At 42.2% G+C, this 18,897-nt stretch overlaps 1 protein-coding gene across 5 annotated transcripts in view; it reads right to left on the reverse strand.

The window, feature by feature from the left end:
* Positions 1-18,897, reverse strand: part of MYO9A (myosin IXA) — a 1,208,318-nt gene that overhangs the window by 455,595 nt on the left and 733,826 nt on the right. For all 5 annotated transcript variants that reach the window (XM_086959231.1, XM_086959230.1, XM_086959229.1 and 2 more), the window contains 3 exons: positions 13,844-13,987; positions 8,782-8,821; positions 67-189 (listed from right to left, as the gene is read on the reverse strand). In XM_086959231.1, coding sequence (XP_086815357.1) covers positions 67-189; positions 8,782-8,821; positions 13,844-13,987 — 307 coding nt within the window. The remainder of the gene's footprint in view (positions 1-66; positions 190-8,781; positions 8,822-13,843; positions 13,988-18,897) is intronic.

An 18,897-nucleotide genomic window follows, 5' to 3' on the forward strand; every position in this document is an offset into this window, starting at 1 on the left:
TGGGATACACAAGCTTGATCAAGACTGTTAGAATGCAACACATAGGAGATGGGTTTTGTTCACGACCTGGAACTGTGCACTAATGCTTGGAGGCTTCTTCTTCTTGTGCAGGTGGAGCAGGGACTTAGTGATGCGGTCATGCAGCGTCAGGCTCGTCAGATGTTTTAATGACTTGACATCCAAAAGATGCTGTGGATGACAGAAGAATGATCATATTTTTATTTTTTAAACTCCAGTAGATTTTTTCCATTCATTACAGTTGTCAACAATAGCTCTGAAATACAATAACATACTTGGGCGACTGTACCACGCCCCCCATTGATCTATTTACAAAATCATTGACTTCATAATATCAGTCGAATAACCACATTCAGATTATCTACCCAATATCGGAAAGGGCCGTCAAAAAACAGACGGTTCCTTAATTAATACTCTGGAAACATATTGTGGCTCCGATCAGTTCATATCTTTCACGGAAAGAACATACTACGGAGCATATGACATCAGGAGGTAGGCAGGCCCTTGCCAGCCAGTGAAGGTGGGTGAGTGCCTGTACCAGTTAAGTATAATGGATGAAGGTGTGTAAGACAGCTAGTGAGTGCATGACAGCCAACCAGTGAGAAATGAACATGCATTTGTGAGCATTAGAGGAATTATAATGATAATAACTTTGTGGGAATTTGAGTGATACACCTGACTTAGTGTGTCCTATGGCGGGGATGTATGAAGAAGGATTTCTTTGTATATCTGTGAGGTCATGTATTTAGGTACGTGAGGGAAGGTGTTACAGTGGGCATGTTTTTCTGCGTCATTGTCATCATGTGTGTGAATCAGTCAGTGTATGGGTAAGTACCAGTGGATATGCAAATGTATCTAACACGGGTCATGATGTACGTTTCTGACAGGATGTCGTTTTATTAGGGAGCAAGCGCGACAATAAGGCTGCGTGTGCATCATTGAGTTTAGGTATCTGTCGGGGAATGTATTTTACAGTCTCAGTGATGGTCTGTTTCATGTCAGTGAGGGCATGTGGGGGTGTGAATGATGAAGTCAGTGACAATGGGTATGTGTCAGTGAGTGTATGCTTACAGCAATGAGGATAAAGGCATGTCAAAGATAGGAAGGTACTTAAGAGTTTGGACGTATTACTGGAAGCATGGGTGTAGCAGTGGGAGTATAAGAAATCAATGATTTTGTATTAATGTCAGTGAAGATATGGGTATTTCTGTGAGAATTCATGAGTGAGAGTTCACAAGTGTCAGTGACCAGGTGTAAGCATACGCTGACATTTGGTGTTCACCAGTCACAAGTAGGTAAGACTTGCACCAGGGCGTATGAGCATCTAAATGAAATGTGCATCAGTGAGGCTCATCTATGCATTAGTGAGAGTATGTAAGTGTAAGGAGGTCCGGGCACTTAGCAAGTTTGAAGTACAATATGTCCTTTTCTTTCCGACTGTTGGCCTAGAGCCTCAGGTATTATTACATTGTGATAGGACAAGTAAGTTACTCCGTTTGGAGACTTGGAACTCTCTAGGCAGTGGGCAGAAGCAGTCAAACTTTACTCTAACAGTTGCAAGTGGTTAGAAAGCCAGATACATTACGACAAGTAAATAGAATTAACCGTTAGACTTAACAGGAGATAAGATGTGCCATTTGTATCCTCATGTGGCCGAAATTTCTGTGGATCCGATGATTAGCTTTCAGAGCATGATACAGATTTTATACCAACATTTCACAACACCTGGACTTTTATCTGTACCAGCGTAATACATGCCATTGGTCCCCATATCGCTTAAGCTGAATCAACTGCCACCAGGCAATCCTCTGGCTGAACCTAAAAATGTCCTACCTCAGCAGGCCACACCTAATCCTCATCACGGAGCAATGATGGAGGGTAGGCAGAGAATCACAGGAAAAGAATGGCTTAAACGCTCTCATCATTGTCACCTTAAGGTACATATTTTTATGTTAGATTTTCAAGAAGCAGTAGCGACTGGGTCATCTTGATAGTGATGTTCGTCATTGTTACAGAAGAAAGATTCAATTTCCTCATCCTCATCATTTTCTTTCTTGGGCTTAAGGGGTATTGTAATAGTAAGTGCAGGCTGTAAAATGATCCTTGTAAGAGCTACTGGAGTGAATAAGAAGCCAGCAATGGCAAGTCAGAAATAGCATACAAAAAGTCACTGCAGTGGGTGGGCAAAGCAACAGCTGAAAGGAAAACTGTATATAAGCCAGAATCAGGAAGGCCACATCAGACGATTTGGCAGTCAACAGTAAAACAACAAGAATTAGGAAGGCCAGTGACAGGGCAAGTATAGACAAGGCACCAACTGAGGATGGCGCCAATGACTATGTAAGTCATGAAACAATGGTAGAGCAACCAACAGTGAATCAGGAATAGAGGGTGGAAGAAATTATTCCATGCAGCTCACTACTTCAAAGAAGAGAGCGGACTATGATGAACAAGACAATGCTGCAGTTGGTTGCTTAGGGATAGGCAGTTAGGAAACATTTTAACAGCCAGCAAAGCAAAACATTATAATTTTAGACTTCTTGACAGGAAGTAGAATTAAAGAACAAGTCACTTACCATCAGTAATGTCTTTTCTAGGAGAAACTATCTAGTCGAACATTCCTTATCTTAAAATTAGCCCCAGGCATCAGACTGGATCCGGAAATATTTTCGTGAGCAGTACTCCGGCACGCCGGTAGGTGGAGTTGTTCAGCTCTTTGTGGCATTGTACGTGCCGGAAGGGACATGCGCAGTACCTCTATAGATATCAAACTGACATCAGTATCTTTTCACGACTTTCCACGCCAGAAATGTGGAACCATAAAGAACACGGACACTGGGGTGGAAAACTAGGGCACTGAAAGGGGAAGAAGGACCCTTTCCCTAGAGATCCAATTACAGAGCGGGGAGGATGGGTGAATCTGTAAGTAATCTGCAGTTAGCTATAGGCTCTACCAGATAAGGCATTACTGAAGGTAACTAACTTGCTCCTCTGATGGAGACTTTTTGCCGCAAATTCCTTACTTTAGAATAGATACCCAAGCAATACCTCCCTTGAGGTGGGTCTGCGGAACGATTTCACACTAGAAAAAACAGGAGGACAAAACGGGTACAGTGCCCATCCCAGCGGACCAGACTGTCCATGCAGCAGTGCTTGTTGAACGTGTGCAGAGAAGCCCACATCACAGCCGGGCAAATGTCCAGCCCCGGAACTCACTTTATGTTAACACGGTGGTCGTAGCCTTACCACTGGTGGAAGAAGCACATAAACCCTCAGGGGTTGTTTATTGGACAGTGCGTAGCAGATTTTAATGAAGAGTACAATATATCAGGAGCTGGGCCACTAGTGCACAGTCTTTCTCTTCTTGGCTCCCACATACCCCACAACGAGTTGGTCACCCTCCCAGAAATCTTTTGTGTGGTCAAGGTAAAATTACAACTCTCTTTTTGGGTCCAGTCGATGGAGTTGTTCCTCTTCCTCAGAGGGATGCAGCATAGCATACAGGTAGGCAAGGTAATGGACTGGCCTACTTGAAAGGAAGAGACGCCTTTCGACAGAAAGGAAGCTCTAGTCCGAAGAACCAGCTTGTCAGGGAAGATGGTTAGGTATGAAGGTTTAGAAGACCAGTCCTGGAGCTCACTGACCCTCTGGGCAGATGTTATCGCCCCAAGGAAGGCTGTCTTTATGGTAAGAAGCCTGAGAGGACAGTTATGCAGTGCTCAATGGGAGCGCACACCAGAAATGTATGTACGAAATTGAGGTTCCATTGAAGCATGTTAATAGGTGAAGGTGGAAACAGAGCCCTGATGGACGAGAGAAAGAATGACCAGAAGGACCTGAGGAAGGGAAGCAGAAAGAGGGTCAACTTGCTTTTCTGCACACCTGTCCAAGCGGTAGGCAACTACCAACTTGGTGGAGGGACGTCTGACTGCCAAGATAACACTGCAGACTTCAGGTGGAAGGCCGAAATCTATAAACTGTCACCACTAAATCTCTACGCATGAAGGCAGAACGTTGACAGATGAGAGTGGAGAATTCTTTCCTGCTGTTTTGACAGAATATCCTCCCAAAGAGGCAGCCTGATCAGAGGACCGATGAATATCCTCATCAGCTCGGGATACCAAACTCTCAGCACAAGTGGTATGGGGGAAAGGCATACAGCTCCACTCGAGATAAAAGCATCTCAGAGCAAGAGCCGCTTTGGAAACTCCAGCACGCAGGACAGTTTACATTGTGCATTCTTGGTGATAGCAAACAGATCTAGCAAAGACTGCCACACTAGTTTGCAGATGAAGAAGCCATTTGTGATCTGCTATGCATCCTCGGACTGAGTTTGTCTGCTCTGGCGAGAGCCTGCCAGGTATTGAACCACCAGGGATATGTCCTTACTTTCCAGCCATGTCAGAGGGGCAGAGCCTTTTGACAAACGGTCCATGACCCAACCTCACCCTGTTTGTTGCAGTTCCACAGGGTGGTGGTATTTTCCGTGAACACCTGTACTAGCCTTCCTTTGATGGAGGGTAGAAAGATTCTCAAAGGTTTACAAAGCCAGCTGGATCGCTCGGCGATAAAGTAAGTTTAGGGAATGTGCTAGGATTTACACTGGAAGAGGAGCCTTGGACCACCAGGCTCTCCGAGGTAGGGTTTTGAGGAAATTGGGGTCACAGATCATGACTTCAGTAAGGGTTTCATTACAAGGGAGAAGCGGATCTAAGGGAGGTAATTCCTGGCTGAAGAACCTCTGTCTAGACGTTAGTCTTAACTGCTACTGAGGGCAAGCTAATGTCCAGTACTTCGGCCACCCTTCTCACCACCACAGCATAAGAAGCTCCCACCTCCGTCACAACGGTAGGAGGAAAGACTATTCCAGTATCTGGGGAGGTGACCAGTCTACTGATCTATGCCAATTCCTCACACCAGTGCATGTTGAGGTCTAGGGGCTGGTATTCCTCAGGGTCCAGTGGCCCCTCTCAATCTTTCCCAAGTCCTAGCCCCTAGGAATAGGGCTCAGGCTCCGGTCTGAAGGAGTCATCAGTTGGTGTCGCAGTCGGTATAGTGAGACACCCCTCAAGTTACATGTCCAGGTTGGGTATGAGAATGGGGACAGTGGCACAGGCGGCGCCAGGAGCGTCATCACTGTGACAGTCAGGGAATGTCGAGGTGGTACGACTAGCGCCAGTCCGGATCCATCCATGGATCCAAAGCGCCCGATTGGCTCCAGGGGGAACCTGCCATTGGGGAACCAGTAAGGGCACCTCCGTAACCCGCTGGGTCAAAGACAAGTCAGCGGGGACAGGGCGACCAAATATGAGATGCATGACCGCATAAAATTTGCAGACTTGGGCGGGGGTTGCTCCGGCTCCCGGAAACTCAGGCACGCGCAGATCCTGCACAGGATCAACCGCAGAGCCAGGCCTTGGATGACCATGGTCCACCGTCTCGTTGGATGACTTCGACAGACGGGGTGAAGTTGAACATCTTTTTGACGTATTACTTTTTTCTTTTGGTGGGACTTGCACAAATGGCCTGATGACTTCGCCGAAAATCGATGGCTCCCGGACTGATCCCAAGACCTTCGCAACATCACGCACTGAGCGGCAAGAAGCATTAGGGACTGCTCCCTCAAGACCTTGTGGTGCAGAGTCAATGCAGGTCTTCATGTTGTTGTCACGCTCCAGACACCAGAGGCAAACAATATATGGGTCAATCACAGACATCTGTAAGTGACCGGCGCCGTAGAGATTCGCAGACAGCTGTCCAAGTGGACATAACTGCCGCACCAGGAGCAAGATCTCAATAGAACTTCGACAAAAAGTCGAAAAAAAGGTCAGTCAAAACATGATTGGGGTCGCTCTCTCCAGTGCAGAAGTAAAGAACTGACATCAAAACGATTGGAAGACCCTTCTATAGCGGCAACACACACGTCACTTCTGGCGCTGACGACGCAGATGACCACATGGAGCCAAACAACGCCAACGAATGGTGCGCAGGAGTACTGCTCACAAAAACTTTCCAAATTCAGTCTGAAGCCTGGGGATAATTCTAAGGAAAGAAACCTGCAGCTAGAACTAGAATCTCAATCAGATCTGAAAAACAGGTGTTAGTGCTACCGACCCAGATTACAGCAGCTTAAAGTCTGAACCTCAGAAGCAGGTTCAGAGATTTACTTGGCTACTTCACAAGTCTGAGGGGAAGGCTGTTTGGGAGCCCATCATTTCTTTTGAAGATTGAGATAAGGAAGAAGATAATTATTTTTTCTCAGAAGAAACAAGATCACTCTTCAGTCATGGTCCTTATGCATCTCTGATGACATTGAGAAAAAAGTCACTTTTGTCAGGCAACGATCTGGATGTAGGCAAAAATGAATAATGAAGATGTTCTTTTCCTTTCAGGAACTCCAGGCTTTAAAGAGACATTTTTCTCAAGTGGTCTCAGACAACATGGACTCTCCTGGCTCAAACATCTCGGAGACAAAAAGAGGAAAATTACAGGCAGTAGCCTCCTGCTGCATAGGTTAAAATGGTCCAGAAAGGAAATGAAATAGTGAAAAACATCAAAATGCAAGTTCTGGTAGCAGAGCTCCAGGAGATTTCCTAACACCTGATATGTAGGAGAAAATCGAAGCAGCTGAGCTGCTAAGGAGAACTGACTTCCTTGCATCTCCACTTCATTGTCTAATATTTGGTTCCCATAATCATGAGGGAAGACTACAGGTGATAAGCCTGATTAAATGTTAGCATTATATAGGTAAATCCAAGGTACACAAAGGTATGCCAGCTAGTTGACAGTGAATAATTCAAGCATGCAAACCTCTTTTGTTACTTCAAATTACAAAGCGAAAGATGGTTCAAACAAATTTGCAATCAAGGCTTACTTCTTGAGTTAAAGGAACTGGTCCCTATGTGCAGACAGACAACCTTCTGGCCATTGTGGTAGTTGCGTGGTTGCAACACAGAATGGGTGGCTGAAACCTCACCAGCAAAATGACAATCTTGTAGCTCCTTGATAAATAAGATGATATTTATAGTGCTTTCCTTTTACAGTTGAACTAGCGGGTGGAGCGCTTATGATTTGTTATAAATATTTTTCCCACTTTGGTGACCAAAATGGGCCAAGTCTGCCTTTTTCTAAAGTTAAGACACTCCTTTGTTGTTCCCATAAACGAAGTTCTGGACAATGAGTCAGATGATAGACATGTTGGCACTGATCAAGGTGGTTTAATTGATCCCTTTTAACACAAAGGCCTGGGCAACCCACCAATGTCTTGGATACCAAAAGCAAAACAAAAAACCGGGATAGAAAGGTTTCACTCGGGCACAGATAAACCTAATGTAAGAATGGTAATGGTCTCTCCGCCTTCCACCACTCGGAGAAGTGGTCCTGTGAAACTGTGTATGCAGAATGGCATGTTAAAGACAGCACACATGGAGACCAGGTCTCCACCACTCACCAGGACCATGTAAACCACTCACAAGAAATCAGCACTTGATGAAGGCAAGGATTTTCATTTATGAGTCAGAAGGCTTTCTCCCCATTGAGGTACCGGTGAAAAGGCCTTGACTATAAACCTATTGGAACACCTTCAATCTGTAAGTTATACCCACTCATTAAAGCAAAGCTGTGCCACTAAATATCAAGGAAAAAGAAGAAGCATCTCCACTGAACTCCATTGACTGCAGAGTACACTGGACAACACCACATGGCTCATCAGAAAATTGGATAGGGAAGAACAGGACCCTTTTTCCAGGTAATCCACATAGTGCATATATACAAAGTGCATCTCCAGGTAAAGATGCTTCTTAATGATGTTATGTGTTTATCAGTAAGGGTTTTAAATTACTTAAATGTTAGTGAGTGTGTATCTCTTTTAGAGAGAATGTGTGTTTGTACATCAGTGAGGGTACTTGTGTGAGCCAGACTATGCGTGAATGCTGAAAACAGTATGGACATCAATAGGGATATGCCAAATTTTGTGAGGGAGATATGCCTCAGTGAGTCTATTAAGAGTATCCCACTGGAGGCATATAGAAATCAGTTCGGTTGGGTTAGTGAGGGCATGTGTACTTGTCAGTGAGGGTACATACAGCACTAATGGTGCATGTGTCTCTTTGAGGATGTGTTTGTCAATATAGATATGTGGAATCAGAATCACGGAGTACACATGCTTGTGAGGGTTGTTTCTATTACGTATCAGTGAAAAAGGTACTGTGAATAAAGATGTGTGTCTTTGGAGAATATTCAAATATCAATATTCACCTGTCTGCTTGACATGGTACACTGTATAAATCAATCAGTCTAAAACAAAATTGTGTACATCCAACTTTTTGAGTCAGTCTTCTTCATCAGTTTTAGATGGTGCTTTTGGTACAGGCAGGAATTGTAGACTGCTGTAGGTTTATGAATTTGTTGGACATGGTACTGTCTACGCCTATTGTCTTTAGATGATGTACTAATATTAAATTGTTTTAACCAACACAGAGCTCTGAGCACAATCTACCTACTAGAAATAATACTGAGTACAAAGGTTTGCCAGAAATGGTGCTCTGCAGATGTCTGAAGAGATGGTACTCTACGCAAATGAATGTGGCACCAGCCTGAGATGGCTTTATATACATCAGTCTGCCTCAGTTAGTACTCTGTTTATAAGATTTTACATGTGCACCATGAATGGTGCTCTGAGCACAACTGCCTGCCCGAGGTAGGCAATTGTACATTAGTCTGAAACAGGCAGTGCTGTGCTAACTGCATTTTTTAAACACCTACCTTCGGTAGGCTGAGCTTAGTTTTCACATTCCGGTTTCGCCTGAAAAGAAGAAGAGCACATTTAGATTATAAAAATTATTGTTGCATGACATGCACTACATGGACACTCACATGCTTCATTAGAGACACTGCCTTAGAAAGAATGTGCCCAGTCTCTTTTCATTCAACATTACATGGACAGTTTTTCACTCAATTACACTATATGCAAAACGTGGTGCGGCATTTTAGCAGATATACTGAGTTGACCTATGTGAGTAGTAGACCAGTTTTGGTTCTTCTTTAACCTATGATACCTAAAATCAGTGTTTTAAATAAGGGACAGCAGGAGTCTGACGGCGCCAGTATGTGTTAGGAGGGGCTTAATTCTTTTATGAGAATGACAGCATTTGCTGATGGGTTTGCTCATATCCATGCAAGCAAGGTAAACCTCTTCATCCTCTCTTTTGTCCACTGAGGTTGAATGAGCTTCAATTACCTAAAGTTAAAAAAAAATTAAAAATGTGGAATGGCGAAAAATTATCTCACCATCATACCATTCCTGAAGAGTAGTAACAGTTACGAAGAGTAATTTGCAATAGGTCTCGTCTGAACCAACGATTTGCTTTGTTAAGTGTTCTTAGCCATGATGCACATCACAGCATTAAGACCTATAAGGATCCCTTTTTGCTACCCATCCCATTAACTACCGTTTAACAACTGGCACTGAGGCACTTCAACACAGTCCAATGTGGTGCATGGCAAATGCAGTTACTTTGGCAAACATGGGGCGCATGCGTAACTCCACAGGATTTAAGAGGAAATGCAGTTTTAAAATAATAAGTGACAAGTGCTATGCAGAGATTCTTCAAATTGTTAAATATCAAAGAGATTCCAGTTTGTCGGGTAAGCGTTCCTTAACCTTGATCATGATTGTAATGTTGCAGATCTCAATTTGTCAATGAGCAAGAATGACCCACAAATTAGGAGTGCTGATCCCTGGGAAGTGCTGAGGACCTTATATCATGGATACCACTCAATATGAGGAGTAGACACCTAAAGTGAACTCTCAGAAAAGCTAAAAAATGTGTGTTTGGTTACTCTTCCTCTAGTCAAATGCTATCTCTCTTGCCTAGAAATAGTGCAAGAGGGACGGGGACAACAATCAACGAGGCCGGAGAGATGCGGACCACAAGCAACAAAGCAGAAGGGAGCAAAAAATGTATCTAAATCCAAGCGCACATCAGAAAGACAGCAATAAAAATAATAATTAGTACTTGGTCCATGATCCATTGAAAGGACAAACGCACAAAAATGAAGTAAAACCGGCACCCGCTAACAAGTGAGAAAAAAGGAAATGAGAGTGATAATGAAGCTACCCAATGGTAAGTAAAGGGCCGACTCTAAGCCCCTTTAAGGTTAACAAAAGCTCTCCTCAGTGACAGCACATGCGCTGTCTCAGACAAGACCTGAAGCTAAAGTAGTATCTTTGCTGCTTGACTAGTCCACCATGTTACTATAGATACAAAATACAAAATCTCTTGCTCTTGAAATAGTACAACATTATGTAAGGACATTGTGCTGGATGTTCATCAAGCCACAAAAAGTATTCAGAGGTTCTATTTACAGTATTTCAGTGTTAAGCTGTCAAGGTCAGAGATGGTAGGCTGTGGTGATCCTTCATGGATAATATCCTATATTAGACATCTATCTGCAAGATAAGTCCTTTGTGGCTCTCGAGAAAACAGAAGGTGGTCTAGATGCCACTAGTGGGATGGTCAGCTAAGAGTAAATGAGGAATTGTGTTTTGTATGACTTTAAGAGGATGATTACCTAAAGGAGGATTGGTAGTGGTTGACATATTTACAGATTTGTTCATAAGCAGCCTATCAAAGGGTCGTTCACTCAGATTCAGGCTTAGGGAACATGAACCCTGAGTCTGTCTACTGTATTTCTTGTGGTGACATAGAGGCTTAGAGCTGGTGTCCCTCATTCGGAGTAGTTGTCCTTGAGTAATTACACACATACTAGCTTGCTTTCCACAGATACCTGCGTAGCTGGTGCACCTTAAAGTTTCCAAAAGCTGACAGGTAAATATTACTGACTTGCAAAAGAAGCCTTCCATGAAATTGCCCTGGATGTCATAACTACCTGTTTGTCTGCCTGCATTAAGCTAAAGCATGAAGGTCTCAATTCATTAAGGACTGCTGAGTTTCCTGAACTATTTTGAGTTCAATCATATTTACCTGGAAAGTTTACTACTTGATCAGCCACTTTCTTCCCACCAATAATTCTGCATGTAGGCTCCCTAACTCAGCATCAAAGCATCACCTAAAATTGATTGAGGGAAAGAAGGACTTCTTGAAGGGGATTACCTTTAACTTGCCCTTCCTCTTACACCACCAGAAGAACAACTCTATAGGTATGGTGATAAACTCATTCTACCTTATTAGCCTAGCTCCTCTAGCTCCACCAATCTTCTAGGCACTCCTAAAAAGGTATACTGTGGAACACAACATTTGAGAACACAATGGAATGAGGTTCAAAAGAGAAGAAATCAAAGGGGCTGTTTGATGAGGGAGTCTCTCAAGCGGAAGACGTTTTCAGGGCTCAGAAGACAGCCTGCCCTGAAAAGGATAGGGTTTCATGGAACATTTTCATAACTTGCCAACATTTAAAAAGTATAGTGCAGAATTTTGGATATGTTCTGCAAGTCTTGTACAACCTCACAAAAGCGTGCCTTATATGCCAGTAACCCAAATATGACTAGTCAACATTTCCATATGCCTCAGTAAAGCTTCTATGCTGCCCTGAAAATGAACAAGCATTGGCAAACCTAATAGGTTAAACCTACGCAAAATCTATCGGGTTTGTGAATGTTCTTTTGGATTTCCATGGCTGATACAAACCGCATGGTAAGGAGTGCGAGGAAGATATATATATATTTTTTTAGAGAACATCAGAAGTGCGCGGCCAGTGGCCGGACACTGACCACCTGCTGGAAACAGTACTTGGTACAATCTCCAGGGAACAGCCGAGCGAGGAAAGAGGAAGTGAAACTTGATCACGTGAGAATCTGCTGTTGACCAGTGAGAAGCAAGAAAAAGAGAGTGACTGTGTAGCCTACAAATGGTAAGTAATGGGTGGGTTGCAATCCCCTTTTAAGATATATATTTTTTTAAATTACAAGAGATTTCACAAGAATAGCGCAAGCCCTTTCTAGGCAAAACTTGAAAATGTGTACAAGCCGAAAGGCACAACCCCGTACTGGTAATACCTGCTGATCTTGAATTGAAGAAACATCCGCTTTCTCAACTATGGAGGCATGTTCTTAGGTCTAGCGTTGCCGATAACTTTTGATTTTACTAAAATTATAGGTTTCATATATTTATATGGACTTTCAGCCAGACGTGTCCATCCATTAGTCTGTTATTTTATTATTCGCTTTGTCCTTCCATCCACTAAAGCATGCCTCAATAGGTCAGCCCACTTTACCCATTTGCTAACTTCATTGTGAGTGATGAAATTTCAACCTTTCACAAGGAGCAAGCGCGCACACACACACACACACACACACACACACGCACGCACTCACTTTGCCCTTAATTGCCGGAGACTTTAATGTGAATGTGTACTTTTTGAGCTGTACTCTGCTTTTAGACATTTTTTATTTTTTTGGTTGAGATTGATGACGGCCAGGCATCTTCATTACAATAAAGCTTTACAAAAAACATGACAAAACAAAATCAACAACAACAATAATGAGCACAGCAGAAAGGATGGCAGATGTCATGTTGTTGTGGAGGCTGAAGCGATCCATAAATTACACTTAATAGAATATCGCAAGAATAGTAGGTTGGCTCAGGAGAACTTTTTTCAGGTAGAATCAGGAAGGCAAATAACTAGGCACATGAAACTTTTAAAATTGCAAAACAATTTCTTCATACCAAAGCTTGCTATTCCTGCATCCCAGGAGTTTTGTGACCAGTTAGCCATTTTTTGTTGACAAAATCAAGAATATCCAGGATTCTTTTGCCAATTTGGAGATGGCTTCATTCTGTAGGGTGGATGACCATAAGCCTAATATCACAAGTACTTTACTAAGATTTAACCAGATTTTGCTAGATAAGTAGCAGATTGCGATTCTTCAGTGTAAATAAGGTTCTCCACCTGACCCGTGTCCACCTAGTGTGCTCTCTCAAGTTATCAAATTGATTAATCCAGTGCTCAACCCTATCTTTAATTCTTTGCTTGCCTTTGGGTCATTTCCTAGATGTTGGTAACAGGCAATGGTTATCTCTTTACTAACAAAACCAACAGCGGTCCCCACTAAGTTGGATTTTCTTTTCCCCATCTTGTTACTTCTGGCAGCAGCTACAATTTTAGAAAAGTTTGTAAATTACCAATTAAATACATATTTAGTTAGCTAAGAGAAGCATAACAATACATTGGAGAGTGCCAGAGGGACTACCGCTGACGGCCTGACATGGGACGGTTAACAAGTCGGGAGCTTCAGAGGAGGAGGCACTAAGATCAGAAGATATTAAAGGCAACGGCAAACACCATATATTCATGCAATGGGCGACATTTATTTATTCTATTTATTTATAAAGATTTATATAGCGCGAACACGATCCCAAAAGATATCAGAGCGCTTTACAAAAGGAAGGAAAGAAGGTAATAAATGCAATATTGACATCAAAAAAGCACATTAAATATGAATAATTACAAAACAAAGGGGTCAAAGGAGAATAAAACAGCATCTAATACATAGCGGGCTAAGAGGGGGGCAAACGATGAGGTAAGGGAGAGTAGCATCAAATGAAGGTCTAACAGTTGTGGGATCAGATACTTCAAGCAGGTGATCATAACCCATTTAAAGTAAAAACTTGTTCATGAGGAATCTTTTGGCTTCCACTTTGTAAGCAGCCATGGAGGAGCCTTCCAAGCACTGACGCATATATTTTTACCCATCCAAGGCACCCCCCTTGACCCTGACACCACAACTCTCCTCTTATTTGTGCAGAATTTCTTTTATAATTCTAATTTCTGTCATAATTCCCCCAATACAACATTTGTCACTCACATCAGGATACCATGTGCTCTCTCTAGTAGTTTGCTGTTATTAGAATTAACAAAGATGCCATCTTCCTCAAGAAAGGTGCCTGATGTTGAGAGTCTGTGCTGCCGTGTTCCAGTCCTTCCATTCCAGCCCACTCCATAATTATCCCTGTTGGAAAAACATTAGAAAAAGTTAGCTCAAATCAACATTCAGTCACAACAACGAACCAAACCCCGGAGGAGAACACAACCTGGATAGCAACAGAGCAACACTGGAGTGGTCTAACAGGATAAGGGTACAAAACGACATCACCTGGGGGAGTAGTAGCATTTTGTATTATATTCATTAAAGATTTTAATTCATGAAAACACAAACTATTATATCAATAATACCCAACTGGAAAAATAAGGAGTCTATGATTAACTTGGAGTATGCCTCACTGTTCATAAGCATGACAAAGCTTGTTATGTTGCAGACACTGAAGACAGGTTTGCATATTATTGGGCACAGCATGTCAAACCAAATGGGATTTCTTTCCCATTACCAAACAGTCAGAAGGACGTTCGTCAAAGATGGTAACCAACAATGAAAAGACAACAATGGAGTTGTCAGCACTACCACAGCAGTGTGTGCATATGAAGATTTATGCATAGGTACCATTGCTTCCAATAAAAGGTATTCACACACTTGCGTATCTCTTATGCTAAAGAGTCATACCTGAATTTGCAGTCCAGCATAACTAGTAGCTTCCCTATTGAAAGCCATAGAGATAGCCCAGTGGGATTGCAGAACACTTAGAAACTATATTGAAAAAAATTATAAAACAAAAGAAATGCATATTTAAAAAATAGGAACAGCCTTAGAGGTGGCACAGCTTTTTTTGGTGCGGTCATGGAAAGCGACGAGAATATCCTGCACTAGCTTGCTTCCTCATTGCAATTTCAAAATCCCAGAGAGACAATAGCTACCTCCAATATAGAGTTGGGCAGATAAGAATTGAACAAATAATCTTGGTAGAGGACTAAAATTTAAGTAAAGAAACCTTACCTTTCCAATCATGTGAACTTTATGTAATGACCGTTAGGCTAGAAGAACAATTTATGATACACTTCGAGAGGGAAGGAGAGAAAGCTACATGCTGTAACAAGCAACTTGAGAGTGGTTCAGTTGACCTTATACTGTGCAGTAGTGGTTGAATAAATGTGCACTATTCTAAATGTAGAAATACTGCAAATATAAATGTTTTGTAAACAAAAGCAGGTAATCTAGGTCACCATAGAAGGGGATATTTGGGGCCATATGTATCAAGCCAAATTGACTTCGCAAACGCCGAAATTTGCGAATGCAATTTGGACAAATGATATGTATCAAGGAAATCTGCTTTAAAAATAAGGAATCGCAAAATATGTGATTCCTTATTTTGCGATTGCATTTAAGGAATCGCAAATTTTGCGATTCCTTAAATGCAACGTAAGAAGCTAAAACAATTCACAAATTGGTCTTAAGGAATCACAAATTACCACCAACTTCTAGTTGGTGGTAAGTTGCGAATTCCTTTAAAAATGCATATTTTTGCATTTTTCAAAGTGCCATGTGACGCACATACATGCCCTGAGGGCATGTATGTGAGCCACATGTGCACCCATGCATATTTCAGGGGTGCAACAGGGTGTCCTTTGGACACCCCTGCACCCTTGAAATTATTCACAATTTGCGATTAGCAAATTGCGAATCGCAAATTGAGAATTATTTCCCATTCATTCCTATGGGCCTCCTGGCCCATAGAAATGAATGGGAAAGTATTCCTTAATTGTGATTCGCAATTTGCTAATCGCAATTAAGGAATTCTAAGGAATCGCAAAAAAAATTCGATTTTGTACATACATACCCATTTGCGATTCTCAAATAGCGATTCCTTAAAAATCGCTATTTGAGAATCGCAAATGGGTATGTTGATACATATGGCCCCTAGCTTTTTACTAACTAGCAATGGTGTGTTGGCATACAGGGGACTCTAAGCACGAAAAGGTGTGGGACACAAAATACCTCTTACAATTAGTTTAATCTGAATAATAAGTTTCGAAATACACTGTGGGAGACACTTTAGACAGTAAACCAGGTTTTGGGCATATGATGAGAGAGTCTCTGGGATATTACTCTACATCTCTTGTTTGGTCAGTCTATAAATATATTTAGTTACTTTTGGAAGATTTTCTTGAGCATCTATGCAGATGTAAGTGGGACAGTCACACTGACTCTTGATAGGCCTCTTCATCCTGGAAAGAACCGAGGCACGTGTCGCCATACCATGTGGTAATCTCACATTTTCACTCTCCCCTTGGCTCTCTGTCTGCCTTCCATACCTGATGGCAGAACCTTCCTAGATAGCCCAACACTTGCCTGGAAAGACAGGCGGTATACTTAACCATAACATGCATGTGTCTTGCCTGCTCCTCTTCCTTGTCTTATAGATGTTTGGAGGGGAGGAGTTTCAAAGGGTGTGTTCAATATCCTTTTCTAGATAGGTTGATTCTGTCTGCGATAGGGCCATCTGGAAGAGATGCACTTTTGTCTGATTAGCCTTACTGTCCTGAGGAAATGTCACAGCCTCACATTTTTTAAATACTACCAGAGCCAAGCTTGCTTTCGCTTTCTTGGTAATGGTGGACCTCCTCTATTTGTACCCTAATAAGCCCTCATTCGTCCACCAGGGATGTTGTTTAGAAGTAAATCCTTCGTTGGGACTTAGGGTCCGCTCCGCTCAACTCCTATTAATGACAGCCTTCATGCTACCACGGGAGATGAAATGATACGGCGCCATGATCCTACATGGATGAACACACAGATCGATGGTATCACAGAGACAGTGTGAAGTAGAGTCAGAGGCTGTGCTTGGACTGCGAAGACATCAAGTAGTGCAGATATGTGCAGTCGTCTGGGAGAAAAAGCACATCGTTCCATAGAGAAAAAGACCATTCGGTCCAGCTGCGAGAGGAGTTGCTCGAGGGATATAAATAAGAGGTGTACACAGTCACTATATAGATATGAAGAAATGGAGTACATAGTTTCTCCACAGAGGCCAGTTAATATCATAATCTGTGCTGAGCTAAAGAATTTGTAAAGAAAACAGATACATTAACTGCCTTTGCTTTTTTCAAAAAGTAACGCTACCTTTGATGGAAAGATGGATGAGTGCAAAGGTAAAACCTATCCCTAATGAAAACACCGGAATTTTTTACCCAACTCCACCAGTCAGCACCCCATTCACCTGTCGACCCTGCCCCCCCTCCCTCTATCCCCCCACAGAGATTAATTTACTGCTGTTACAACCTTTTACAAGGGTTAACCTGAATTAAATTTGTGTCGGAGAGCATTTTTTTCAAAAGAGGGAATTGTTTCTTAACAAAGACCTTACAAAAAGTATTTTAAGATGGATACAAAGACAAATATTGGAGGTCTGGCCTTTTATGATGCAGCACAAGGGTAGATATTCTTCGCCATGTAGGCCATGCCATATTTTAAATGCACCATATCCAGAATAGCCAATCTTATCTGGCAATGAGGGCTTCAAATCAAACAACTTGGAGATTGTCAGCTTCCCTGGGGTCATGCGAGTCTCATTGCCTCTTGTTGCCTTCTTCTTATCAAGTGAGACATCAAATAGACCCAGTTTTTACTTCTTTTGACAACCTCTATCCCAAGCTCTTCCCAGGATTTGAGAATACCATTTTGCTGCCTCTCAATATTCTTGATAATAAGATACCTCTCTCATTTCTATGACTAATATGAAAAGAAATGTGTCAAACGTTTTATATGAGAAGTCTTATTCCACTTCGGCTGAAAATGATCTTTCTGTCAAACATCTCAGTCACCAAAGCAAGCTGCAGGACATTGGTCACCACTGTTCTTGAGAGGACTGTCACTCAAATGTAAATCCTAATTCTTTTCTACCCTTCCCCAACACACACGAGTGCTTATTAGTATTCGGAGGACCTTGCCATCTTCAAGGTAAATTTATAAATAGAATTTATAAAGTGCTCTACTACCCTTGGGTGTCTAGGCGCTAGCTCAAGAACGGAAAGCTACCCAAACAAAAAAAAAGTGTACCAGATAAAGACATTTTACTGATTGAAATCCAAATTTTTTAGGGCTTTTCCGAAGGCCATCATGTCAGACTTCTTATTGAGATCAAGGTGGATAAAGTTCAACAACTTAGCTGTGTAGGTCACAAAGCTCCTGTCACCCCAGTTGGATCGTTCGAATTTGGGAACAACCAGATTAAAATTGTACAGGAGCAAAGAGATTGAGATGGAGTATAATGCTGAAAGCTCCGTGTTAAGTATTCAGATCCAGCCTTTTATGTAAGGCGTTAAAGGTAATGCATAAGGCCTTAAAGTCTATGCACTTCTTGATAAGGAGGCAGTGATGCCAAGTCAAGGCCTGTGAGACAGACTTGTGTCTGGGAATTCGCAAGAGCAGATGTGCTGCTGTCTTCTGAAGAATCTGTAATTGGCTTAAAAACATTTTCTGTATAGTTGTGAAAAATGCATTACGGTAGTCAAGCTTAGAAGTTATCAAAGCAGAGACCACAGTTTTCTGAAGTTCCCGTGGAATAAAAGGGAGAACCTTCGCAAGGAACTTAAGCAAGAAAAAAGAAGAGGTGGTGATAAAGTTAATCTGATCTTCCTAAGGTTAACTCCTCGTCAAAAAGCAACCCCAGATTTGTCACTTTCGTGACCGGACTGGGAAGAGTGCCAAGTTCCTGAGGCTACCTACTAGGAGACCATAAAGGTTCTGCCTAATAGAAAGGACATCGGTTTTAGATGAATTCTGTTTTAGACAATTATCACCCATGCATCTTCCAATGTGAAGCATGCAGTTACGGAGCCTAGTGGAAGTAAATTCTGAGCTTCTGGTCACTGACACCACAATCTGTGTTGTCAGCATATTGCACCAATGGGAACCAAATGATTTGATCAAATGTGCTCGAGGGGTAACAATTATGAGCCCTGGGAAACTTCAAATGGCAATGAGAAAGAGGGTGATGTAAAACCCTCTAAGACCATAACCTGCTCACG

The sequence above is a fragment of the Lissotriton vulgaris genome, chromosome 2_2, assembly GCF_964263255.1.
Source record: "Lissotriton vulgaris chromosome 2_2, aLisVul1.2, whole genome shotgun sequence".
NCBI classification, from domain to species: Eukaryota; Metazoa; Chordata; class Amphibia; order Caudata; family Salamandridae; genus Lissotriton; species Lissotriton vulgaris.